This window comes from Oenanthe melanoleuca, chromosome 1A (assembly GCF_029582105.1).
Source record: "Oenanthe melanoleuca isolate GR-GAL-2019-014 chromosome 1A, OMel1.0, whole genome shotgun sequence".
In the NCBI taxonomy this organism is placed as follows: domain Eukaryota; kingdom Metazoa; phylum Chordata; class Aves; order Passeriformes; family Muscicapidae; genus Oenanthe; species Oenanthe melanoleuca.
In genome coordinates, this window is record NC_079334.1 from 36,724,621 (window position 1) to 36,752,493 (window position 27,873).

A 27,873-nucleotide genomic window follows, 5' to 3' on the forward strand; every position below is an offset into this window, starting at 1 on the left:
AAGTGGGTCTTACTTCCATCCCATACCTGTGAGCTTCTGTGAAACCTGCAGTATCACTGAAAGAGCATATGGCACAGAAATGTGGCACTTTAGTGTCTTGTTGGAATCTAACTATGTCATGAGAGCATTATAAAACAGGGAGGATTTTTGATTAAGCTTTTTGTCAACTTTGCATTTTCTTCAGCTATATGCCTAACTTTCTAGCTTTTGTTAATGATTACTACACCGGTACTATGTGTGCAAAAAGGTTGATATAAAACAAGAGCAGAAGAGTGCATTCACATTTTGTAAAGTTAGAGTCTTCTTTATTTCAGTTGTGCTTGGTCATGTAAACAGAAATCTTTAGAAGTAAATGTATTTCCTTGCTTTGACCAAATATTGTCAAACTAAGTTTAAAAAAGAGGATTTTTACTACATATTACATTCCTTTTTTATTTCTTTATCCTTTTTTATCTGGCTAAGTTCATGAGCTTGTGCTTAGATAAATGGGAAAAGGAAAGACACAGACTATATTTGAAGTAGTCATCAAAATACCCTGAGTGATTTCCTAAATTGATGGCTTTTATTTAATGGTATTTGTAAAATGCCATCTCTTTCAGTTCCCTGATCTTGAATTATTTTCATCTGACTGAGAAAAGTTGTGCTAAAGGCTGAAAGATTTTTCTGTGCCTTAGTTTCCCATAGACCACATCCCAGACAGGAAGCAGTCCCCAGTTAAAGTATTTTTAGTCCTGTTGAGTCTGGCTGCAAATTGGAATGTTCTTTTGATGCACTTCCTCAGTGTGACTAAACTTGTGTTCTTTGGGGGATTCTGTTTTGTTTTATTTTGTTTCTCCTCAGTAACAGTATGACAATTTCCTTTTCAGTGCCAGCCCAAGTGACAGGTCTGACTGTGGCAAGTCAGGGATCAACCAACAGCTTGTTCACTAACTGGACAAGAGCACAGGGAGATGTAGACTCATACCAAGTACTACTGATTCACGAGAATGTTGTCATTAAAAATGAAACTGTTCCCAGTGAAACCAACAGATACCACTTCTATCCCCTGAAACCTGGCGGACTCTATTCAGTTGTTGTCACCACTGTCAGTGGAGGGATATCTTCAAGGCAAACGATTGCAGAGGAAAGGACAGGTAAAAAGGACTAAATGGACTCCAGCATGCTTTTTGGTAGTTCTTAAAAGCTGAATTTGTCTAAGAGAATGATTAAGAATTGCTTAATCTAAGTGATTGAACCACTGCACTGAGAATTCAGAAAAACAGAAGTTTCATCCATATAGCTCCATATGTGCACACTGTCTATCCAGATTTGTGTAAATGTAGCTTTAGAGAGCTAACTGCTCTAACTGCAGTGGGAACTCTATAGCAGGATTACTCTGTAATGAAGACAAAAATATGCTCTGAGAGCAATGAACAACTGTGCTGGGCAAATCACTCCTTGGAAGGGACTTTCTTGTTCCACTGGCTGTGTGATGGTGTAGGATGATTGCTTCTTACTTATGTGTGCCAAGACTCCACCTAAAGGTGGAGAAGTGAACTTGTGTTTCAGTTTCTCACAACCCGTTCTTTTTCTTTAATCCAGCATCAAAGATTGTCCACCAGAGCTAATTAGTTGTTATGAGGTCCTTCTGTACTTCATAGAACGAGATTTACTGTTGCAACAAATTCTTTAGGCTTAAAGAGTCATGAAATGTAATACCAGTTCTGTGGATATTTAGGGGGAAAATTTGGCAACATAGTGCAGTTTCACTCATTATGTGAATTTGGCAAAGGCCTGGCGTTCTGCAGTTTTCTGCAATGTTCTCCTTGAAAACAACTATTTTCAGGTGAAAAGGCAAAACAGACCCGAAAAAAATGGAGAAGAATAATATTAAAAGGCTTAAAGTAGATAAGTGTATTTTGTAAAATCTGGTGGGGGGGGATGGGAAGGATTGACTCTGACAGCTCCTCTGCTGAGATAATTTCAATGCAGAAGGGTCCAGTGAAAATTTGGAAGTTCCTTATGTCTAAGTTTTGCCCTGTAATAACTGGGAGTTTTGTACCTGAGTGATTGTAGTTCTGGCAATGCGGAGCCTTTGAGCTCACCTTGCTGGCTTCAAAAACGGGTGGCATTCATGTTTTGTCCACTAGGCGTCAGAGAACCCACTGGAAATGAAACATTCAGCTGTGGGCCTCAGCATCTTACCAGCCTCACCAGTTATTGCTGTTGCTGAGGAATGGCAATTTGAGAGGATAACTCAGCTTCTGGGATTTTAGAAGTGCTGGGATCAGACCACCAAAGACAGTTTCCTTCACGGTATTTAAAAAAGCTGATGAATGTTGCTGAGAGGCAGTCAGTGCAGAACTTCTCAGGAGTCCCAGACTGCTTATTTTGTAAGAGATGACATTCTACAACAATAAGATTTGGGTAGTTAATGCTTTTTTTGTTTCTTCCACAGTTCCTTCCAGTGTGACTGGAGTAACAGTAAATAACTCCGGTCGGAATGACTACCTCAGTGTTTCTTGGCTGCCAGCTTCTGGAGATGTAGACAGTTATTTGGTAACCCTCTCTCATGATGACAAGATTGTTCAGACTCTCACCATTTCCAAATCATTCAGTGAATGCTCCTTCAGCAGCCTTACTCCTGGAACACTTTACGATGTGATGATAACCACAAAGAGTGGAAAGTATGAAAACTATTCCCTCAGCCAGGAACGAACAGGTAAAGAGAGGCTGTAGGCAAGTACAGTCACTGTAACAATTGTTATGTTGGTAATGGCTAATGTATAGCCATTAACAATGGTTTATCAATGTCTGACCAAACTGGGATGGATGAGTAGGGGTTGGAGGGTCAAACCATAAAATAACAGCTTTATAGACTTAGTTTTGTTCTTTTTTTCTTTCAGTCCCTTCAAGTGTCCAGGGACTTACTGTCAGTAATTCAGCCAGAAGTGACTATTTGAAGGTGTCCTGGTTACATGCATCTGGCTATTTTGATAATTACGAAGTGGTCATCAGGAACAACAATGATTTCATCCAAACAAAAAGTGTCCCAAAGGATGAAAATGAATGTGTGTTCACCAGTCTGGTCCCAGGGAGGCAGTACAGTGTCACGGTCAGCACAAGGAGTGGGAAATATGAAACCAGTGAAAGAGTCTATGGCAGAACAAGTAAGTAAGCACCCTGGAAACATTCTGAGACACCCCAGGGTATTTTTTTTTTTTTTATTTACTATACCCGAAGAACAAAAATCTCATATGATTTTAATATATTTTTAACATAGAATCTTGACTATGACTCTTTGAATGTGTATTATTCTAAATACAGAAAGCAGTATTTAGTTTATGACCAGTGTTTAAGTTACAAACAAACAAGAAGTGAAAGAAGAGACCCATGCTGTTAAATTGGAAAGCAAATCTTGAAACACTGAAAGCCAAAAAACAGTTGTACAGTTTTCCACATGAGCTTAGTATTTATAATTAAATTATGCCAGAATGTACTAAACGGTTTTTTCTGATTATGGAAATGTACAGGAAAGAAGATAGACTAGACCTCACTCTATCCAAACTATCCCAAGCACTGGAATTGGAGAGTGTGGAGCAAGAGTGATAAGGTGGCTAGCTGGAAGCAGCAGGGATCTGTGTGCACCATATGTGAGTTAAGGAGCCGTGCTGAGAACATGCTCAGTTTATTAACAAAGATGTAACATGGGGCAAAAATAACTCACCTGTGTCTGGCACAAATTGGAAACTGCATTGTGGTGCTGCATCACACAGATGGATTGCCTTGGCTTGGCACTAGCTCAGGCCTTTTTTCTCTGTATTTGTTGTACATGCAGATCTTACTCAGTTTTTGTTGGCTAGCTAAACTCCCTGCAGGCTCCATTATTATTTATTTATTATTTTTATACTGGTAGATTGTGGACTTCTGTTTTGAAATGGGACCTTCCAGTGTTAGATGGGGTGCAAACTACCCAAATAAGTGCAATCTACTGCTTTTTCTAGGAACCTGAATGAAAAATTGTAGCTCAGAAGCATGCCTTCAGAGCTGCTAGTTTTTTACTGTGATCTGTTAGTAAGTACTGAGAAGTTTCCCCTCTTTCTTCTCACCTCTTCAGTGCCAGAGTCAGTGAAGGAATTGACTCTTAGTAACAGGAGCACAGAAGATCTGCAGGTAACTTGGTCAAAGGCTGAGGGGGATGTTGATAAGTATGAGATTCAGCTCCTCTTCAATGATATGAAGATCTTCCCACCCATTTTCCTTCGGAACACCATTGAGGAGTATTGGTTCACAGCTCTGACTCCAGGACGTCTATACAAAATTCTTGTTTTGACCATCAGTGGAGATGCACAGCGTGCTACTTTCATAGAAGGCCTGACAAGTAAGAAGCATTGTGATATTTAAAATGTGTTTAGGCTTCCCTAGAATGAAACACTAAAAATCAAGGGTGAGCTGTGATTATATTCAAGCTCCTGTAACGCTGGCTCAGAGACAGAAGATCTCATTGAAAATCACACTAGTACTTCAGACAACTTGTGACCTGTGCTTAATAAAAAGCATCTAATTTACTAATATTTGATTGTTGGCAGAGAAACTGATTTGTTGCATGGGAATTGTACTGTGATGTCAGCATTTAGGTTTCTGTTATTCCCATGCATACTAGTTATTTGGTTTATGTCTCTAGCTAAATCACTTACCTATTTCACACCTCTATTTGCCTATCTGAAGTGAATGATTCAGATAATAACAGCAAAATGGCTGACTGAGGGTACCTGAAGAGCTTTCATTTTTTGAGGTGTTTTAATGCTCATTGGGACAAGAGGGAGGTTACACACAGAATTGCTTTTCTAAAATGGCATAGTCCCACACAAATGTTTACAATTTTACTTGTGTTTACCCATGAATAACATTACTTGTACCTGTAAATTGTCTTTCTCTTTTGAATCATTTTTGTGTGGCCAAAAAATAGGTAGAAGTTAGGAAGCCTGAGTCAAACAGGAAATTTGTGAGCAGATGCCTTTTTTCCCTGTTTTTTTCCAGTTCCAAGCAAGGTTCGAAACATCCATGTGTCACCTAATGGCATGACAAACAGCCTGAAAGTGAACTGGACCCCTGGAGGTGGAGATGTTGATTCCTACACAGTGACTATATTTCAGCAAAACCATCAGCTTGATTCCCAGAGTGTCTCCAAACACATCTCTGAGCACACGTTTCACAAGTTGGAACCTGGGGAGCAGTACCGGGTGGTGGTGCAATCTAACAGTGGCACCTTGCACAACAGCTTAGCAGCTTTTGGGAGAACAAGTATGTTTCTCTTGAGACAATGAGAAAGTTGCATTGTATCTTCCCAGAGACTGACCCTTGTTTAATAATGTTTATTAATGTACCATAGCGCATGGGGACATTCAGAATCATGGGAAGTTCTAATCTCAAAGCATGAGTCATGTTGTAGGCATGGATCTGTAAATAGCAGCGAGATGTCATTTCAGTAGTTTTACCTGGGTGATTGTGCATGGAATTCTATTCCAGCCAGTGTCTTCCTTCATAAGATGAATGTAGTTCCATCCCTCTCGTTTCCTATGCCTGTACCCATCTGACACACATCCACTCCACATAGTCAAGTATTGTGTTCTAGCAGAGCCTATTGCATGATCAAGGCTTGTTAGACATCATATTGCCCCAGTATCCAGAGTGTCAGAGCACACAAAACAATGCAATACCTTATTTTTAGTCTATCCTCTCTCTTTAGCATCTGAATTTATTATCTATGGCCTTGACTTTTGTGCAGCAGATGCTGGCTAACATTTTCTGTTCTGGGCTACTATTTTGCAGCAATTTGCCACTCTTTTATTTTTCATATTCCTTTCTTAGCTGTTTTAGTCAGTTCATTTCACTCTCCTCCATCTTTTCATGGTAGTCTTTATATATCTCTTGTTTCTCCATTCCCAGTTCAGATATCTGTGATGCCCTGTAACTATCTGTTTCTATTTATGACTAGGAATTATTTGTTTGCATAAACATATGCACAGACATTTCTTTTCCCACAAGTGGACCTGAAAAAATACGAAGTTATGTTCTGTTAATTACTTTATTCAGATTTGTGTATTGAATATTCTGTATTTCACCTGATAATATCCTGCCTTTAATTGTTGCTTCCAGTTCCAGCCTCTGTCCAGGAATTATTAGCCCATCATGCTTACAGCAGTCATTCCTTGTTAGTAACCTGGCAGAAAGCTTCTGGTGTAGCTGAAAGATATGACATTCTGCTGTTGAACGAGCAAGGAGTCCTCCTGAGTAACAAATCAGAGCCAGCTACAGCCAAACAGCACAAATTCGAAGATTTACTAGCTGGCAAGAAGTATAACATACAAGTTTTGACAGTCAGTGGTGGACTTTTCAGTAAGCGTGCAGAAACTGTTGGCCGAACAGGTAATTAGAACATCTTGGTTTACTTATGCTTCCCTCAGATATCATTAAATACATGAACCATCTGTATATCTTGATTCTGTGAAGATTCTAATAAGTAACAGACTCTGGCTGTTTATGCATCATTTTTCCTGATACATGCTTTGTATGTCAATCTGACATTTATTGTTGTAATAATGTGACTATGGTTCATAATAAGGATATTAAACCAAAATGCTGAATGCTTCCCTCTTTTGTGGCAATAGCTGAATGCTTTATTGTAATGAAGTTTTTAATTCATAATCTCAAGGTTCTTAATGCAGGATTTGATGTGAATACACACTTTTAAACTCAAGGCCAAGTCTTGCTTGCAGTCTTTACTCATTTAAAGCTTCTTGTAGAAGCTAATGGACAGTTCTGTTTGAGCACAGTCTAGAGAATCAGGCCTGCTGGGAAATAAAAATATTGTATTGGAGAGACTCAGTGGAATTTTGTGAATGCTTTCCTCTTGTTTCTGGCAGTTGCTGATGATATTACTTAGCTACTTGTGGCTTAATTGAAATGTTTTTTAAAAGTTCAGCTTAGAGCCTAGACTGATATTTACTCTTACATTTATCTTTCTTTTCAGTTCCAGCAGCTGTTACAAATCTGAAAGTCACAGAGAACACCACTGACCGACTGTCCTTCAGCTGGACCACCTCTCAAGGGGAGCTTGATTCATATGACATCTTCCTATACAATCCAGACAAATCCCTTCATGACAGGATTTCAGGAGAGCAGCATCTCCAGCAATGTTCATTCCAGAACCTGCGTCAAGGCAGGATGTATCGAATGGTGATTGTTACACACAGTGGAGACCTCACTAACGAGTCATCTGTCTATGGAAGAACAGGCAAGAACATCTAAGAAAATCATCTGTCTCCAGTGTGGTGCTCATAGGGGACACCACTGAGCTGGTCTGAGGCTGATGCTCCTACTAGATTAGAGCAACTATTAAAAGTATCAAAATTAGCTCTAATACATAAAAGGCATTAGATATATAAAAACGTAAATTCTGAATGATGTAGTTACAGCAGGGAACCCCACAACAGTTCCCAGGATCTCACATCAGAAGAAAGACATCCCAGTGTATGCTCATTAAGCAGGAAAATGGCTGTCTCCCATCCTAAAAGCAATATTGACCTGAGTAGAAAAGGAAAAAAGGCAGAGCAAGTAGGGTTAATGGGATAGGCTGTCTACTAGTAAAATAAAACTTGTTTCCCATGGGAAACTCTGGCTGCAGCTCTGTGTTTGTTCAGCCACGTATGGGAAGCAGAGTTTTCTAAGCAGCTCTAGCAGCTCTGCCATTGTGCAAAAACTTTCTTTATTCCTCTGCAGCACCATATAGGAACCCGTCTGTGGGACTACATCTGCAAAATGGTGCACTTTCTTCAGCTACTTCAGAAATGGGTGTTTCCAAATACTGACTAGGAAAAAGTGCTTAACGTTTTCAAAACTATCCATTATTAACACTGCAACCTCTTTTGGTAGCGGTGGCAGTTCAAAATAATAGAAGAAGCTACTGAGATATGTTTTCTGCTTTTCAGCCAGCTGTGGTGGCTGTCTAGTTTATAAAATGACTGTTGTGACAGGACAAATATAAGGTCTGCTTGACCTTTTTGCTTCTTCTCACCCAAAGGATGTTCTACATAAAGTAATATTCATTCCTCCTTTTTTCAGTACCCGCCCCAGTTGTTGGTCTGAAGGCATCCAACCGAAACATGACAGACAGTCTGTGGTTCACTTGGGGTCCAGCAGCAGGAGATGTTGACTTCTACGAGCTGAATCTTTACAACCCAAATGGGACACAGAAAGAAACTGAGCAAAGCAAAGATCTGGAAGAGTGGCATTTCCAGGGGCTCATTCCTGGCAGAAAGTACACTTTGGTTGTGGTGACTCACAGTGGTGACCTGACCAACACAGCAAATGCTGAAGGAAGAACAGGTATGGGATTTTTTTAGTCTGTCTGTTTGAATTCATTACTTCACAACTATGCAACAGATTTATTCTGAGGAAGGATTTATTATAGGAGTCATTGAAGGTATAAAGATGAAAGATAACTTAAGTGCATCAAACCAATGGAATGTGAAAGAAAAGCAGTCAGCACTGTTTCTCTTTCAAAGGCTCAGGAATATGTAACGACTGTGACAATCACCATCATCAGCACAGGTGCAGTAACTGGCTGTGTATACAAGATAATACAAACTACTTTGCAATGCATGAAGAAAATAATGCATGTTTCATTTTGTCTTGTGTAAAAATTTGTTAAGAATCTCTTTTTCTTCTCTCCTATTTCCCCGCCTTTCTGCATAGCACCCAGCCCTCCTAATACTGTGTCATTTACTGATGTTGCAAACACTTCTTTATCAATCACTTGGCTGGGTCCTCCAGACTGGACAGACTATGATGATTTTGAGGTGCAGTGGCTTCCAAAGGATCCCCTCACAGTATTCAATCCATACAGCAGCAGCAAATCTAAAGTCCGCATCATCTATGGCCTGCGCCCAGGCAGACTGTATGAGTTCAGTGTCAGAACTGTCAGTGGCGACAGCTGGAAGACATACAGCCAGTCACAGTCTGCAAGTGTGAGAACAAGTAAGTAAAAATTTCCTAACTCAGCTGAAGAAGATGCAAAACTGTAAAATGTTACCAATTCCTTATGCAATCAGTCATTTCCATTAATAAATTCATGAATGACAATGATGAATTCAGCTAGATTCTAAGCCCTTGCTGTGTGCAAGGTCAGCTGTTTAAAGACTGATAATGGACATACATTTATAATCTTCACATCCAGAGTCAAGCTGTTTGGTTGCAGAGCCTGAATCAATCAGTTTCAGGGGTAAAATAAGGCTGAATATCCAAACTTCTCTGATGGTAGTATATTGAAATAATCATGTTCCTGAATAATAAGACAGGAAGGATGAAAAAAACTGTGCTGTACTAGATTTGAAGCTGCAATCAGTATTTCACTGCTCTGCATTTCTGCCCATGAATCTGTTTCATCTCTAGCTGTCTCTAGCAACCTCAGTAACTGGCTGATTAGAAAAAGTAACAGGAAATTGTAAAAATAACTGAGTTGTGGCATATCCTCATGTCATTTGGGGTGGTATTCAGCTCTAAGTTGACATCCATGTTTTAAGCTATATAGCTCTTTAATGTAGCATAAGAATTAAAATTTCACCTGTACTTAATCACATAAATGTAGATACCTGCCATCTGAGGGTGAAATCCTGCCTTTGTTACATGTTATATGATATAAATGGTGCTCCCATATTATATGGATGAAGCATATTACTGTGTTATGTTCTAATAATATGGACATATCACATGCTGCCCAGGAAACCAGATCAGTCATGAGATGACAGTGTCAGTATTGACTAAGTGACCACATGGACCATCCAAATGAGTTGTAACAGCTTTCTAGAAATCCATTTCTTTGTGGTGTTGCTGTTCATGTTCAGACTTCATCAAGTAGGAGTTTTTTCCTTGTTTTCACAATTAATTACTGGAGCTTCACAATGCTGATGGGGCGGATGTCACTAGATCTGATTTCAGATGGCTAAAATGAGTTAGACAGCACACATTTGCAGGATAGCTGGGAATTCTGACTCCCAGCCTCCTGCTCTGATCTGATGGTTGATGCAGAATCTAGGAGCTGTGGTGTGAGCAGAGTGTGTGACACCTGTCCCCTTTCCCACCAAGCTTCAACTTCTCAACATTTCTCTAGAACCAGACAAGATACAAAGCCTTCACTGTCGGCCCCAAACCTCTACTGCCATCGCGTGTTCCTGGACTCCTCCCGATTCTGACTTTGATGGGTATAGCGTCGAGTGCAAGAAAATGGACACTCGTGAAGTGGAATTTTCTAAAAGGATAGAAAAAGACAAATCTCTCCTTAATATCATGACCCTTGTTCCCCACAAGCGATACCTGGTGTCCATCAAGGTTCATTCTGCAGACATGACGAGTGAAGTGGTTGAAGACAGCACCATCACAATGATAGATCGTAAGTGGAATTCAGAGTTTCCCTGAAGAGAGGCACTGAGCAGCAATAAACAATTGCTCATGTTGGTTAGACAGTAAAAAGAGTTCTGAACTCCACAATTGCCAATGTGTGGAGTGGTGACCAAAGTAGACTGAACCTATCCTTTAGTCCCTGTTGTGACAGACAATGCAGGATTTTGACTATATTGCCTCTTATTACATTGCCAGACCCAGTTATTTGGCTCATTCATGAAATATAGCCTGAGAAACATAAATACCTTGTACCATCACATGCGTTCAGTTGTCTTCATGCTCACTGCTTGGCTTTCTGTATCTGGCTGTTTCCCCTCATAGATGGTAGCCATCCTCAGCTCAAGTATTCATCAATAAGGACATTGGATTGTAGTACTACATTCTCTTTTGGCTTCTATAGACTCTTCTGAGGTGCTACCTGACCAGGTTACCTGTAGGACTTTTACCTGAGGGAAGATCCAGATTTCTATAGTATGTGCTTTGAAACAGATTCTTCAGTTTCTCTACCCATAGGCTAAGTGGAGTGTATCAGTAGTATCTGCTGGTACCTCTGCACTGCCAGGCATCACTGTAGTCAACAGCCTGCCATCACTGACCCTAGAGATCGTAAAAATTATGTTTGCTTTGGGAGCTATTGAGCTAAGCCAGAGTTCAGTCACCAACCCACCTTCTCCTTTGCTCCTCAATTTCCTTTTAATCTCCTTCCTCTATCACAAAGGATACTACAAATCCACATGTAAGACCTAGTTATTCATGTTACAAGAAGTGAGACTGAGTCCTGTTTGAAAGTTTGCTGATTATATTTATTCTTATTTGGTTTATGTTCATATTTGTTTCTTGTCACTTACTTGTTTTGAACACTGCTTCTCTCCCAGACCCTGGAGGCCCTACCTCAAGGGAACACAAAAGATTGCAGCTAAACTTTGTAGATGTAAGAGGTTTAGCTAAAAAGCACATACATATATGAATTTTTGGTTCTTTTGGCATTCTAGAAGCTTTTGAAATTTAGCCACCTGCTCACAGTTTTTAAATGTTTCCCATATGTGCAATATAGTTTCAGTATTACAGATTTTAAAAACAATCAGCAATGTAGATCCTTAAAATCCTGACTTTTTCTGCACTTTCTTCCATGTGTACTTCACTTTCCAGTTTACTTCTACTGTGTCACTGTTCAAGGTATAGTTTTGTATCATACAAAGAACATTTCCTATGGAAATTCTGCAGTCAGTCTAGAAAATGGTACTCTGTAGTTGAATGCTGTGGGTGACTAACCCTTGCTGTTCCTCTGGAAAAGAAAGCAGAAATACAGATGCTTAAAATAGGTAGCTTCTGTACTGTGTTGAGTGGACTCCAAATACTTGGCTTAAACATATGTTGTTTTTAGCAGCTGCAATTTCTGTTTTCATAGGCTTGACACAACTTTAATGTATTTCCATGTGGGCTTCTGCAGGAATTCCTGCTGAGGAGGTGTCACTCTTATTATGGTGAACACACTGCTGGCTTGTTTCATCTTTTGGCCATTTTACTGTGGGAGATGAAGACACTTTCTTGATTGCAAAGAGAATAGAATCAGAGACTTGGGTCCAGGCAACCAAGATTTATTACAAACGGCATTTTCTTTACTAGATCTAGCTCATAGCAAGTACATAGGTAATGCTTTCTATTTTTTATTTATTTTCTATTTATTTAATTACTCAGGTCCTCCTCAGCCACCTCCAGACATACGAGTGAACAAAAAAGACGTGCTGATTACCAAATCCTCCATCAACTTTACTTTTAACTGCAGCTGGTTCAGTGATACTAATGGAGCTGTGAAGTACTTTACTGTGGTTGTGAGGGAGGCTGATGGTAAGTGTCATGATTTAATGCTATTCTCTGTAGAGCAAATAAAATTTACATCCCTATCACTGCACAGCAAAGGGATTTCTCATCTAATGCCTAAGTGTCATACAGGTTTTGGATCTATACTTCCTCCCTTGCCTGAGGATGTAGGAACTCAGTCCTATTCTCAGAGAGTCTATAGCAACTACAGAGCTCAGACAGAAGCAATAGTTAGCTTCTGTACTCTAGATTACACTGTCATGTATGTTCAGACAATTTCTGTAATATAAGGCTTATGTTGATTGCCATTGCCAGTGAATACAGATTTGTGCCTTGCTGTGCACAGATCTCAGAAGGTAGTTTAAATGTTAGGTGCAAACACTAAAAGACAACCCTTTTGGAGAGTCTCAGTAAGCCATGCTGAGAAGGCACAGGTCTGCCAGGTGATGCTTGCTAACTGAAGAAAATTACTTTATGCAGCCTTATAAAAGAGAACAGAAATTGTCCTTGTGACATGCACATAAACCTCACATTCTACAGCTGACCTATTGTTGAGATGTGTCTGACAAATCAGATACAGTTCTCAACAATTTATATCTTGTTTTTAGAAGTGGCTTCGTTTAATGGCATACCAGGACATATTTTGTGACCCTTATGAAAGTTTCTTAATCTCTCTGTCCATCAGCCCTTAGGAAAAAAAAAAAAAAAAACAAAACTAGATAATGTTTCCACTGTCTGCTTTGTTGTGTTTGGGCAAACTGTAAAGCTCTTTGAGAAAGGGACTACTCACTGCAATACCTTTGCCTATCTGAGTCTCTTATCCAGTATTGTGAATTTACATTCAAGGGACCCCTGCAATTTCCTACTTTATTTTTTCCTATATATACAGTAGAGTTGTCAGTGTGGGGGTTTTTTTTATTTGCTTTTTGAAATACCTAGTAGTAGGATCCAGGAATCTGGATCACAAAAACTCCCCCCAACAGCACAGGAAAAGGTGTCATAGCATTCAACTTGTGCATGTCTATTGCAGTAAAAGTTCCACTGAGGACTTGTGAGGAAATCTGTCTTAAAAACAATAGAAAGGTTGATATTAGAAGCAAGGTACCCTAACCATTGTAGCTTTGTATTCATGAGGTAGCCTCCAAGAAACAGAAATTTTAAACCTTATCACATTAATAGCTGTGGCAACTAAACCTTATGTCTTTCTCTGCACATGACACAGGTAGCGAAGGACCAAAGCCTGATGAGCAGCACCCGTTACCTTCCTACCTGGAGTACAAACACAACGACTCTATACGCATCTACCAGACAAATTATTTTGCCAGTAGCTGTGCTGAAAACCCTGACAGTGACTATAAAAGCTTTGACATTAAGCTTGGAGGAGAAATGGAAAATCTGGGAGGAAAGTGTGATCCAGATCACCAGAAATTCTGTGATGGACCTCTAAAGCCTCGAACTGCATATAGGTTAGACTCACATTGGTAGTTGTGCCCTGTCGCGTTAATGGGCTTGGTGCCATCTGGGTGCCTGATCCACTTGAGCTTCTGTACATTAATAACTGTGTTGTAAATGTGCTTTGTATTTCACTGCAAGTTTATGAAAGCTTTAGCCATGCCCCTGTTCGGTAGGCAAGAACCAGTTATTAGCATGGGAATGGTATGATTAATTATGCACAAAACTCTGTGCAGTGAATAAGCTTATTTATTTACCTCAACTTGATGGGAAGTGCTCCTATTGCTGCTCAACATTTCTTTGGAAAGGCTGAAGACAATTGGCTAACTTAGAAGAGTACTTAACAGAAGAAGGCAAGCATGCTTCACTCAGTCTGGCAGAACTACCCCACTTGTTCTTTTGGAATAAGCTAGAAAAGCCATTGGAGGCTGTTCTATGCTGTGGCACCATCCTCAGGCTGCAGAGCTAGGTCCAGGTTAGCTGTAGGGTGTAGAAGAGGGTGACTGCCAAGACCAGCCTCAGCAGTTTGTCTGTGACACCAAACAGGAGCTCCAGTGTGGCTCAGTGACACCCCTCCCATAGGCAAATACTGTCCCAAGAGATCTGCAAGCTGCTCACTGAAAAGGCACATGAACAGAAGGCACATGCCAAGGAGTGCCTGTTGTGCCTCTCAGCTTCTTCATGATCATTAAAACAATGCTAGCCTACTATAGTCTGCTCTCAGGGCACATTTCCCAAAACTTCAGTCTGGGAAATATCCACCTTACCAGGAGAACAAAGAGGGCTATAACATTTATCCGTTAGCACAGTCATGCCCAGCCAAGTGAAGGGAAAATGTGTCCCCCTGTGAGAAGCATTTCTGAGTCCTCTCTCCTCTGCAGCTTCTGCTAGTCCTGCCTTCAGACATGCTCACGCTGTGTGTGCCAGCAGCCAGAGCCCAATCTGTTACTTCTGCCAGAGTACCTCAGAGCCCTCCACCTGTACTAGTTGGGCTCCCTTGTATTTAACTCAGGAGTCAGTATTATTAGTTAAGTAGAAGACTGATTAACTCAGGTCTCAGTTATCTGTGGTCAGTGGAAAGGTTTTAGTTGTTTCAAAGAGGCAAATGAGTTTTTTCTTTTCTGCTGTTGGTTCTGAACATCTGATGAGCCATTTTTACTGTTTTTTTTAGAATCAGCATACGAGCTTTCACTCAGCTTTTCAGTGAAGACCCAAAGGAACTTCCTAAACCGCTCTTTGCAGACACCTTCTTCTCTTTACCGATCACTACAGAGGCAGGTTAGTTTCAGGCTGTTATTAGTGACTGTGCCATGTGATTATATATTGTGCCTAAGCATTCTCTGGCATCTAGAACTATTTGGAAAGAGTGGAACAAAGCTTGTTGTGCGTGTCCTGAGGGCTTCTCTGAGAGGAAGCTGGAGCCTTGGTTTATCTGCCTTTACTGGAAAATTCACAGGACTGCTTGACAGAGCTGTTGAAAGTAGAGAAAAAGAAAAATGCTCAGTGAGGCTATCACCAAGAAAGATTCTGACTGCAAGAGAACCACTCCCATATAATGGAGCTGTGCTTTCTTTTACTGTGGCTGGGAGTGAAAAATTTTGTTTAATGGTTTGAAAAAATGAGCACAGAAAATCAAGGCCAGCTAAGTGTTTTAATACCTTACATATCCTTGTATTTAGCCATTTTCTTCAGCTGATAATAACAGATCCCCTGAAAGTTATCGATTCTCAGACTCTTCTGATACTTTCCTCAAGATATATAAATACACTGTTTTGTTTCTAGAGCCTCTCTTTGGAGTTATTGAAGGTGTGAGTGCTGGCTTGTTTCTGATTGTGATGTTGGTGGCTGTTACTGCTTTATTTGTCTGCAGACAAAAAGTTGGGTAAGCTGACTCCCTTTGTCATCTCTTTTATTGAAGTCGTGTCCAATTATATTCATTTAAATAATACAATTGATTAGGCATAGCTAAAAATGGATGGATACATTGAACTGTTCAACAGATAAAATTTATGTCCCCCAAATTCTGTACATACTAAGTATACAACTAATGACTTGCATATTAAGACAAAAAAAAAAAAAAAATATATATATATCTACTTAATTCAAATTGTGTCAGAATTATGTCATAGAGGATCCTTGTATCTTTTAGTTTGCAATAGGACTCTGAATAGTTCTGAATAAAAAAATGGTTTATCATTCAAATGTTTATCTTCTGGGAAAAAATGTCTTTTGTCAAAAAATGAAGTGTCTGAGATTAATTGCATCTGCATTGTAGATGGGAAGCTTTTGAAACTGTTTATTAAGACTTTTTCATTTCTATTCAAAAATACTGAGATGTAGGCTTTACCTCAGTGTTCAAAAGATTAGCTCAATCTTTGCTTCTCATTTTTTGTCAGTTTTAGTTGTATATTTCACAATATGGATGAATCTTAAATAGTCAACTTACATATTTTAAAAAGTAAAATACTGTATCTCAACTGAAAAAGCCTTTATTCATTTAAACTATTTTGCATGACTGAGATGTGAAATTCTTTATAATTTCTGTAAATAGAAAAAAACCTCAGCATTTCCAGTGCATGGGAAACACTGCAAGTCTGAAATTCAGTTCTTTTACTGATCCAAAAATAAGCTGATATGTTTTTGAATTTGCTATTCATATGCTAGAATTTCAGATTGAAAAAAAACTGTTTTCTGACTAGTCATAGCTTTTAGCCAAATTGATAAAATTCATTATAGAATGTGCTTTCTTGTTGTAAGTTATATACCCAGCATAATGGCAATAATACTGGTATGATTTTCCCACATCACTCAAAAAGAGAAAGTGTTCTCTAAGGGAGGTATCTTGAAGGAGGAGATGGCAGCAAAAAGATGAAAAGCAGCACTAGCAGTGTGAAGTAAGTACCACTTCTGTGGTTTTCCCAAAGCCTGCTGTGGTTCTGCCACTTGCTCCTGCCATGGACATGGGCATCTGCTACAGGCCTGGTCTGCAGAGTGGATGTGCTGGAAGTTGTGGACCTTTTACAGCTCTGAAAATCTACCTACGTGCTCCTCTACTTGAAGAGAATCAACCAATTTAGAGTCCATCTTAGCATAGGGCACCCTCCTTAATGATGGACTGGGCTGTGAGCGTTTCAGAACAAGAAAAGCATCTTACTACCTGTGCCATAAGCTCCACATCACTATTGCCAAGCTAAAATACAAGAAAACTCTGTTCGCTAAGAGCAATGTCACAGGATCAGACCCAAAAATCAAAACACCCTGGAAAACAGTAAACTGGAAAAAAAGAAATTTAAGAAAGTACAAGTTATGTCATTGACAACTCTTACCAGTTTCAAAACTTAATGATATAACAGAATACCTTCCTTTTTGTTCCAGCAGTGGCCATGAGAGACCTACAACAAGGCTGAACATTCGCAGAGACGGGCCACTGTCATTGAACTTGGGGCAGAATAGGTAATGTAAAAATTTGGTTTTTTAGCATGGCATTATGGTTGAACAGACCCATCTGATCACTTACTGATGAAGTGTTTCTTTTTCTTTTGAAATAATTTCCAGGTACCGGAAAACTTCCAGGTAAAAAGAAAAAATTAATACCTAAAAAACTTCTTGGTAACCAACTGGATAAATTATGACTGTGATTCATCCTGTGATTTTCTTCCTCCTGTTGAATATTTCAGTCCAATCAAAGTCAGTCACTTTGAAGCACACTTCACCAAACTTCAAGCAGACTCCAACTATCTTCTGTCCAAGGAATATGAGGTGGGATCCTAACCTAGGCAAACGACTTGCCTTGTGAAGGGGTGGGATGACTGAATCGACTAGTTAATGTATTAGAAAGGCTTGCTTTGTTTGTCTTATTCACCCAAATCCAAATAAAGTGGAGCATTTCATTTGAACTCCACTTGTCCATGTGCAGAAACCAACTCTTCATTTGGCACCTTCTGGTTGGCAGCCTCTGCCTGATAGCTGTCTGGCTGAGATCAGAAGCATTTTTTTGTATGGCACATCTGTGTAATAAAGTATGGAAAGTACCTGCTAGCCATGCACTGGCTTTAAAACAGTATGATTATCTATGTAATTTCAGTTTGTTTTTTTAAAAACCACCTTGTTTCTGTCTATGGCCTTCGAGATCTGATGAGCACTATTTCCCTTTGTGTTGTCTTGTCCATTAATTATTTTTACCTCACATTTCATTCCTATTCCTTTTTTGCAGGACTTGAAAGATGTGGGTCGAAACCAGACATGTGACATAGCACTTCTGCCAGAGAACAGAGGGAAAAATCGATACAATAATATATTGCCCTGTGAGTTTTAGCTTTGGTTGTGTAATATTGCATCACACCAGCATTTTTCACTTTTTTTCAGCAAGCCTAGTGGAAAAGAGTGCAGCCAATCCCTTCTCTCCTTTCCATCTGAGATGAAATATCTCTGCCAGCTCAGGTTCTTGTGCTAGGAGGCAGATGATGCATGGCCCTGAATGGCTTCAGGCAGACCAGTAATTTAATTTCACACTAGAGGTGTAATGACTAGCATTCAGTCCAGGAAGAAAAAGCTCCAGCTATTAGGGGCATTCAGTCACTGCTGATAACAAGGATAGTAGAAATAACAGCAGGTTCTTTTACATATGGGCTATCATCCATTAAGTGCTCTTTGACAGCCTTGCCAAATCTTTGTTCTACAGGGTACACAGCAAACCTACAATGCAATGTAGAGCTAGTGTGATTCTGCGTGGTAAGACACATGTGTCAAGCTAACTCTTTTCTTCTCAGGCAAGACCTGTCTGTTGTTGAGAGGTTCCCCCTTTAATCTCCTGCCTGTCATTTTGGAGGCAGAACATTGAGGAGGAGCACCACACAACTCACTGCTCCACATCCCCACTAATGGATGTGGCATGTGCTTGCAGCACTGCCTCTCCTGTGTCCTGCCTGCTCATGCTAGCAATGACACCTGACTGAGATCCAGCATGGCATTATCTCACAAATCAGTGTCCTGACAGCTCAGGCACTATGTGTCTCTGTACAGAAGGCCCTTCACCTACAGAAGATGTTTGGCCTGCTCAGCATTATCTTGGAATATCACTGAAGTGCAACTGTTTTTTCAAGGGCAGAGCTGGGTGCTGCTTTCCAGTACAGCACACTGCTGTCAGGATCAAAGGAGGATGCTATTTTGGCCCTTTTGTTGTCATAACAAATCCTATGCATCTCAGCAGAGGAAATTCAGTATATTTACTGCTTCCTTCTTACCCATCTATCTCCCAGTCTCTGGAACACTCCACAGCATTCACAGATTAAAGAGGCAGTAAAACCAGCAGTTACTCCTTATAAATTAGCTCTTCATAAAAAATCTTGTAAGAGTACTGGCAGTCCTTTCACAAATGCATTTCTGTAAGTGCCGAGAGGGACTGAAAATCAAGACCTAGCCCTAAGCCTCTTGTAATCAATTTCTTGCTAGATGATACATCAAGAGTGAAGCTTTCCAATGTGGATGATGACCCTTGCTCAGACTACATTAACGCAAGCTACATACCAGTAAGTGACTCAAAGGTGGTGTTTTACAGTCCTCCTTCCAGTGGTAATTTTTCCTTCATCTAAAGCTGAATATAAAGCTGGATGGTTAAGGCTCCCCTCCCCCTTTCCTTGATTCACTTGAGCTAAAAAACTGGGAACTCATTTTGTGGGTGTGCTGAAAGACTGTGTCTGACTGCCATTAAGTTAACTGTGAGTGATTTACCCAGCACTTAAGGACACTTTCTTGCATTGCTATAGTTATGTAAGATAGCAAGTCTAATTGGCCAAGGACATATTTTTAAAGGTCGCTGATTTTATACAGTGTCCACAACGACTGTAGCTATCACTGCAGGTGGCATCCTCACTGTGGAGCTGTAGCTCATCCTGACAGCATTGGCACCTTGCAGGGTGATAAAACTGGCTGAAATTAAAATTGCCCTTTGCCAAAGAGTTATGATTGATAATAGCAGTGGCTTTCGCAATACAGATTTCAAGCCAGAACTCAGCTAATTTATTAAAAATGATAAATAAAACAAAAACCCCTCGCAGTTTTCAAATTGCTTGAGACTGTGCTAAACACAAAAGAACAATGGAAAGCTTTGACTGTCACAAAAGGAACAGTATTTAGATACACTACCAGTCTCTTCCTTCTCTCTGTTCCAATCAGGCACTTGCTTCCAGGTCCAAGGCAACAATTTAGCTTTCAGAACTATTGTCCCAGCAAGGGCTGCTGCAGAGCCGTGGCTGCAACCCCAAGCCTTGTTCAGTTGTTAGACGATATTTTTTCTCCTTTTTAGAAACTAATGGAGTTATCTTTATTTGCAGGGCAATAATTTCCGCAGGGAATACATAGCAACTCAGGGTCCTTTGCCTGGAACCAAAGACGAGTTCTGGAAGATGGCATGGGAGCAAAATGTTCACAATATTGTCATGGTAACCCAGTGTGTTGAGAAGGGCCGGGTAAGCAATGACTCTTCTTTATTATTAATGTCTGTTTTAACATCTATTAAAAGTTTTTGCTTTTTATTTGCATCACGCTAAAGCCAAAAAGACCCTAGTCAGGGAGATACACAACATGAAAGAAAAGGTATAATATAAAGACTGGAGACAGATTAAGGATGTGAAGTGAGGATGCACAGACTGTCTCAAGATCATGCAGCATGTCAAGGCTAGAATTAGGAGCAGAGCTCAGTGCTTCTGGTCTCTGATCCAGGGCTTCGTTCACTAGCTAAGTCTCTTCAGCCTACAGGAGGACAACCACCAACAAAAAAAGTGCTTCACATCAACTCTGAACAACTTCTACTTTAAATACAAGCTCTGGAGAGCAAATGTTATCAGTAAATACATCAAATTATCTCTGGTATATTAGCCCTGATATAGTTAGCAAAGAGACCAACCACTCATGCACTTAACACTCTAACTGAGTGCAGGTGAAGCATACCTCCCCAGGTATGACCACATCCTGTGGCCTTTGTAAGACAGTGACTAGATCTGTATGAAGATTAAACAAACTGTTTAATATATGGTCACATATATGGTCAGTTCCTTTCAGCTTACCATTTTTTCCTGAGGCAAGGGTAAAAGCTGACACAGATTAGGATCTGTGTCCTTCTGCATCTCACTGGTTCCGGATGGGACCCTACTGCCATGTCTCAGCAAGAGGTGAGGAAGGGGCACTGGAGGCGTAACACTGATCCAAGCAGAGATTTGAGAAGTGTTGACACAGAAAATATGCCCTATAAAAGGGCATCAGTGAAGTGCTTCCCATTCCCTCCATCACAAATGAATTATGAGAACTTCCACTTCTCACCCCCATGCTAACCCATTCCCATGCCAGACCCTGTTTGTTGACATGGCAGAGAGTGGCATCTCTCGCTGAATTCAGCTGCTGCCTTTCTTCCTTCATCCTCAGGCACAAGAGATCTGAAGTTTGCTTCTGCCAGTGCACGATGGAAGCACTGTTTATAGCTGTTTCAAGCACTAAATCTGTCTTTCCTTTCCTGTGTCCCTGCAGGTAAAGTGTGATCAATACTGGCCCCATGACCAGGATTCCTTGTACTATGGAGACCTGATTGTTGAGATGCTGTCTGAATCAGTGCTTCCAGAGTGGACAATACGAGAGTTTAAAATCTGCAGTGTATGTTTGCATTTTTTTTCTGATTAATTGGTTTAAAACACTTGCAAGACTAAATTATGAATGTTTATTCTGCCATACAATAGTTGTGTCATGCCTGGCTCCCCTCTGGAGGAAGTTGCAGCTTTTTCTCTGGAAGTACCTGTTTTATGTATCCCTTCCTCTCTTGTCCTGATGACCCACACTTTTGAATCCGAACAGGAAGAGCAGCTTGACTTAACGAGGCTCATTCGTCACTTCCACTACACTGTATGGCCAGATCATGGTGTGCCAGAGACAACCCAGTCCCTGATTCAGTTTGTCAGAACTGTAAGAGATTATATCAACAGGACCCCAGACACAGGACCAAGTATTGTACACTGCAGGTATGTGCAGCAGCAAAAGGTCAGTGGCACAGAGGCCTTGTGCCTACCCTTGTGAAGATCCCAAATCTTCATCCCTGTTAGACTATGGGCAGCCACAGAATATGAGAGATAGCTGATGAACTTAAGTTTCCAAATACATTGGATCAGTATTCCCAAGGCACATGCATTCACCTACAACCTCCCCTGGAGATGCCTTGAAAGTTATTCTTAGGGAGCCACTGTGTCTCTGTGGTACCACTGGAGAGCACAAAAGTGTCAGCAGCTGCCACTGCTCATAAACTTTTGCATTCTTAATTTGCCCCTGTGCTGCTGTTGTGGCCCAATGTTTGAATCACAAAGGGGTGTTTTAAAAGGTGAGATTCACCCAGTGTGAATCTGACTATGTGTGGATGTTGACACCAGCTGACAGAGCCATCCTTCCCCTATTCTGACTAAGACTCCCTTTTCTTACTGCCTTTTCCTGCTCTTCTGCTTTTTCCATCCCTGGCAGTCACAGGGCTGCAGTTTTCCCTCAGTTCTGTGGTCCAACCCTACACTTGCATTAAAAAAAATGACAAAATTGAACTTCCTGATCTGTTATCCACAGCCAGTAGTGGCAGAGTGTAGGGCTACCAAGAAAGAAAGAGCGTGGTTGGTGCTGTGTCTTCTGAGAAGCCATTGTAGTACCTGATTATAGTATCTGACTCCTCCACTATTATATGGGCTGAAGTTTATATCTTACCTGCCTGTGTCTGCCTGTACAGCATGTGCTGCAGCATGTCAGGTGTCTACTGTGTCCCACAGCTGCATCCCTAGAGAGAAGAGGTTTCAAAGTTAGAGTCAAGTGCAGTCTTTCAGTGTATCTAGATGACTGGGTTAATCCAAAGCAGAAAGCAGTGCAGGCAGTAGCAGAGATACCTCTACCATTACTATCCTTTCCTCCTTCCTAAATAAATTCCATTAAGAAGTGTTATAAAGGCCCAAAGGTTTCAAAGCATTTGAAAAATTTGCTTCTCACCCTGGGGATCTGAACTTCACAAAGGTATCACAGGAAGACAGTGAGTGCTTTCATCCATCTGCTTTTAAATCTCTTGGGTTGTTTTCTTTTCCAGTGCTGGTGTTGGCAGGACTGGCACATTCATCGCACTGGACCGAATTCTGCAGCAGCTGGATTCGAAGGACACTGTTGACATTTATGCAGCAGTACATGATCTAAGGCTTCACCGTGTTCACATGGTTCAGACAGAGGTAAGTTTTGGATAGCCTGCTATGCAGCGACAACAGCTGCGGTATAGAATAATCAGTCTTTCATCTTAAAGGCTCTCAAAGCATCTTGCACTTAGTCCATTGTGAAATATTAGGTAGATGTATTTTAGCTCTGTGAGAATTTCCAGTTCAGGTTTTTTTCCATTGGCTCTCTTAGAGAGGGTCCAAACCATAACAAGTGGCAGTTACGCTTCCTGTAGATATCTCCTTGTTTTTTTGCCCTGGCCCAAAATAACTCCAGCAGCATTAGGCAGCAGACACTAAACAGCACACTGTTGCTTTAATGCAGAGTCCAGTAAATGAGCTTTAAGTGGAGATAGGTCCTTCAGGGATGGGTTTGGAAGACAAGCCTAAACCATACAGATAGGTTGACATAATAGGAAGGAGGAATGCAGAACAGAGAAAATTAGATGTATGCAATTTTAAAACTCTAGCCACTGTGACCTTGTTCCTTTGCAGTTTATGTTTTATTGAGCTGCTCTGTAATTTTCATTAAAACGATTTTGGAAAGTTGATTGGCATTCTCCTAACATACTATGGAAAAGCAAGTACATTTATTCTCAAAGTTCAGAAAAAGTAAATGTTTTGTATTTCTTTCCTTTTAAAATGGCAAGAAAATTATGTTATACAGATAGGAGCTAAACACTTAGGAGCTGATTTAATAAAGGTGTGTTGTGGAAGTAGTCTTTGCATTTTCCCTGTGAACTGTTAATAGAAGAATGAGAATAGGTTTGATGGATCTGCCTGTAGTTTGATACTAATGGAGCTCTTTGCTGCAATTTGAAAACCAATATGTCAGTGACAGCATTTTCTGATAGATAAAAAAGTCTCATATGGATATAAAGAGAGGCCCAGCTGGGAACACAAAACAAAAGGGTTCCTGGAAATATCTTAATCACAAAAGACCTTCCATTGGAAGGGAAATAGATTCCCAGCCCGGTTTGGGCTCTTTAGAGACAGAACCTCCTACTTTCCCATCACCCATAGCCTGCAATGGCAGACAGACATCTCAGGAGAGTGGCTCTTTTTCCCTAGCTGGAAAAAAGAGGCAACTACCCCAAGAGCCTAAATTTGACTTACAGACAACTAAAGTTGTAAGATACAAAACCTGGCATGATCTTAGAACCTATGCTGGATCAAAAAATTATTTTTTTTAGAGATCTTTCTGATTTTTTCAGATTTAGGTTTCTCATAGTTGTCTGAAATAGTTATATGTTGTTATAAAAATTCTGTGGAAAAATATTTCTTTTCAGAACAAAAGAAAATTCAGGAAATTGTCATGCTGCCCTGAACATATTAATTCTTCTACATATACTTTATACCAAAAGATGTAGTAGCTATCCAACACACCACCACATGAACTTTACAGTTGCTAAAGCTTTCAGTAATGGCATGATCTGTCAAAACATGCTGTGTTCACTTATGTTTTACTGGTATTATTTCTAAAGAGAGGTGATCACAAGAGTTTATTGTATTACTAGTGTGAAAAGGAGACTAATTTAAGAATGATATTTTAATTCTTAACATAACCCTTGATTTTGTGAGGGAGTTAGCTTGTAATGATTTTTAGCAGTACTGAAAATTAAATTGCAAAATTTCTTAGTGTCTTAAAAACAAATTTTTTGCAGTGTCAATATGTGTATCTACATCAATGTGTGAGAGATGTGTTAAGAGCCAGAAAGCTTCGCAGTGAACAAGAAAATCCCTTATTTCCAATATATGAAAATGTGAATCCAGAGTATCACAGAGGTAACTGCAAGTTTATCAAATTATTAAATGTTTCAAATGTAGTAGCTCACTGACAGTGTAATTGAGGGGAAATTGTGCTATCCTTAACCAGGGATATTTCTTTACTTCCTGGACCTTAATTTGTTCCCTCTGCTCCTTCCATTCTTGCAGTTGTGTCTTTATTTTCTCCATCAGTAGTCATTATAACATCACTTCCTGCTCCCGCCTTACCTTTATGCTCTCCCTGTCTCACACCTCATGGTTCCTATGCTGTCAGGGGAACTGAACTCCTTTCCCTGTCATGATGGTTTTACCTCACAAGTCTTTGCACCATCCATAAGCAACTGAGGCCACTGACAGCACTCACTGGGCTCTTCTGTCATTCACAGTGTTTGATTTCTGTCTGCATCACCCTCATCTGCTGTTGACAATATAGGCAGCCTTGGGAGACTTCCCATCTTCCTTGACTGTAAAATATAGGTGTCCTAGGCTGTGTTCTTTCTATCTTCCCAGACTCCCTGTCCTTGTAGGCTCCTTTTCCTAACCTGTATCCAGTCCCTTGCTGATAAGGGTTGCAGGAGTAGCAAACCTAGCACTAGCACTGCCCTTCACCTCCTGTGCCCATGGCCAGAGGACCAATGTGGAGAAGCTATAAGCAGTGGTGACCTTATGCCTTGGTAAAGCTGATTCTGAAGGGATGTAGAAGTTTTCAGGGTCAAGACAAGGATCTCAGTAGCTTCACAAATTTGGGCATTAGGAATTAGAATTATATGATAATAAATCAAAATAATTTTCTGGATCCAGTCTGTATAAATCAGAGTTGTCATTAACAGGTAGAATAGGCTTGGAGGAGGCCAAGAGCTGAAATATCCAGGTTCCACACATTGAGAGTCCAAGCAGAGGTGGGATCTGATCTTTAGTTGTTGCATCAATCACCAGCCAGTGCTGCTGCTACACAGCCACCTCCCAGATCACAGCTGAATCTCTGTTGGTTTACTTTTTCTAATCTCAGTTTTCCTTGCTTTCAGATGCTGTTTATTCGAGGCACTAAGAATGTTAGAGATATCTGCTTTTGTGAACACATTTGTTAACCAGGAGTTTTGTTTGTTGTTTTTTTTTTTTTAATGTATGTATTTCATGCACCAGAAAGGTGCCAGACCTTTTGGTTGAGACTGTGTATAATTTATTGGTCTGGTGATTTTTTTAAAGATATATAATTTAAATGTAATAGATAATAATGTATATAATTGTATTTTGGCATTATGTAAATATGTATTTTTTCTATATTGTTTAATTAATATTATGCTTCAGATAATACTATTTTTTCCTATCACAGTTTTTATAAACTGTTCTACATAAACTATTTTAAATTGTATGGCTAACAGGACTGCTGCATTTGAGGCTGTATTGGCATGACATGGGAAAAATCCTATACAGAGAACCTCATTTTTAAAAAATATTTCAGTGTTTGTGAGATGAAATAAGCTACTATTAAGCAAGGCAACAGTAGTCCTGTATAGGAATTACAATGCTACTCTACACTTTAAACTTACAGCTTTTCATCTGACAAAAATGGGAGTAACCCATATCACAGTGGCATACCTTTTTAGAGAACTCACATAACAACTGCAAAACAGGGTTCACCTCACTAGAAGCAACTGTTTCAGTCTAGTGTGACATAGTAGAAAAATATCAGACAACATATGCTGCAGTGAAGTCTAGCAGACCTTTCTCCCACCACTTTGGAGGGAGACAGTTCACATTCTTATTTCTTTACACTGGTTTAAGAGAGCAGAATCAGACCACGACTTGTGCCTGTGCACTTCCACATGTGCATAATTTCAATTACGAAAGATGCTCAAGGAAGCACCTCTGACATTTGTGTTAACAGACCTGTAAGGATATGAAGTCTGGAAACTTCCATAGAACAATGCTGTACTGTGACAGCCAAGTAAGTACAGAGATTGCAAATGTGTTGGAACAAAGATATAAAAAGGTATATATCCCACAGTTTACACAAGTGGCCTTAAGCCTTTTCCCCAAGTGTTGGTATTTTTCAAATGCCACTTGCTTTCACAAAGGGACAGTTTGGCCTCAGCCTGTCTGTACAGAAAGAATTCTCCACTGGAATGTTACCTGATGACACCAGCACTGGGGCAGTTGGAATGGAAAAAGTCTCATCAGGAACTGTAGGCTGGCAGGGCTGTGCTGATCATAGAATCATCAAATGTTTTGGGTTGGAAGAGACATTAAAGACCATCTAGTTCCAACCCCCATGCCCTCAGGCCATTACTGAAAACCTGTGGTGATTAGCAAGAAGTACAGTCAAAGAGCACTTACCAGGTATATTGCCCAGCCAAGTGGATTAGGCACAGCCTCTCTCTCCTCTGCAAAGAGACATCTCGTTCAAGGGTCTAAACGCTCTGTTGAGCTACTACTGTCTTTATAAAATGCTCCTCAAACAAACAGTGAAGAGATAGTACACAGTTCCTCTCCATTATGAAAAGAAGGAGTTCATAGTTCTTTCATATATCTATCCGTACTTCTCCTAAAGAAAAGAGTTTGTTGCTGAAAACAAGTGCCTAAATTCCACTTCTGTTTTGGAGAAAAATAAATATTTCTGAAGGCCTTCTGAGGATCAGTAAGTAACTAAGTGTCTAACTGAGGAATTCCTGTGGCACAGCAGAACTGTGGACATCTCTGTCACTCTAATTTTCCTAGAGAGAAGGTAACAGCCCGATAGTCACTCTTTCTACTCCATCTGGAATCTCATCCTTTCTTGACCAAATATTCTCACATGCCTTAGCAGGCACCCTTCAAATCAGCTGTCACATCTGCTCAAAATGTGTAAACTTGGTTAATCTTTTTAGATGTTTCTGTGTGAAGATACTGCTCATCCCTCCTGCACATCTTCTTTGGCACCACACAAACCTCAAAATTCACCACCCTTAATGGAAACTGAAGAAGACGGGAACTAGCATTAGAGTGCAAGATATTTTCACAAATGAAAGTCTAGGCAAAACCACAAAGAAATGAGCATATTTTTTGCAGATGCCTTCTTTTCTCTATTTCCTTTGCTAGATGAGTAGGTTAGCAAGGAAGGACAAACAAGCATGGCAGCTTTAGATCAGTTGTTGATAGTGCTAATAACTGCCGGACTTAAGGCATTGTGAATTCTGCT

General features: G+C 40.1%; 1 protein-coding gene across 4 annotated transcripts in view; it reads left to right on the forward strand.

The window, feature by feature from the left end:
• PTPRB (protein tyrosine phosphatase receptor type B) overlaps positions 1 to 27,873 on the forward strand; it is a 60,277-nt gene that overhangs the window by 29,946 nt on the left and 2,458 nt on the right. For 2 of the 4 annotated variants that reach the window (XM_056512232.1, XM_056512257.1), the window contains 24 exons: positions 867 to 1,133; positions 2,438 to 2,701; positions 2,886 to 3,149; positions 4,097 to 4,360; positions 5,020 to 5,283; positions 6,139 to 6,408; positions 7,013 to 7,276; positions 8,104 to 8,367; positions 8,737 to 9,018; positions 10,151 to 10,429; positions 12,139 to 12,288; positions 13,484 to 13,727; positions 14,885 to 14,991; positions 15,496 to 15,595; positions 17,089 to 17,166; positions 17,269 to 17,286; positions 17,391 to 17,472; positions 17,927 to 18,017; positions 19,165 to 19,241; positions 20,046 to 20,180; positions 21,235 to 21,357; positions 21,556 to 21,719; positions 22,811 to 22,946; positions 24,593 to 24,713. In XM_056512232.1, coding sequence (XP_056368207.1) covers positions 867 to 1,133; positions 2,438 to 2,701; positions 2,886 to 3,149; positions 4,097 to 4,360; positions 5,020 to 5,283; positions 6,139 to 6,408; positions 7,013 to 7,276; positions 8,104 to 8,367; positions 8,737 to 9,018; positions 10,151 to 10,429; positions 12,139 to 12,288; positions 13,484 to 13,727; positions 14,885 to 14,991; positions 15,496 to 15,595; positions 17,089 to 17,166; positions 17,269 to 17,286; positions 17,391 to 17,472; positions 17,927 to 18,017; positions 19,165 to 19,241; positions 20,046 to 20,180; positions 21,235 to 21,357; positions 21,556 to 21,719; positions 22,811 to 22,946; positions 24,593 to 24,713 — 4,308 coding nt within the window. Of the gene's footprint in view, positions 1 to 866; positions 1,134 to 2,437; positions 2,702 to 2,885; positions 3,150 to 4,096; positions 4,361 to 5,019; positions 5,284 to 6,138; positions 6,409 to 7,012; positions 7,277 to 8,103; positions 8,368 to 8,736; positions 9,019 to 10,150; positions 10,430 to 12,138; positions 12,289 to 13,483; positions 13,728 to 14,884; positions 14,992 to 15,495; positions 15,596 to 17,088; positions 17,167 to 17,268; positions 17,287 to 17,390; positions 17,473 to 17,926; positions 18,018 to 19,164; positions 19,242 to 20,045; positions 20,181 to 21,234; positions 21,358 to 21,555; positions 21,720 to 22,810; positions 22,947 to 24,592; positions 24,714 to 25,720; positions 27,240 to 27,873 lie in introns of those variants that run through there. The other 2 variants (XM_056512249.1, XM_056512240.1) reach the window with 2 other exon arrangements.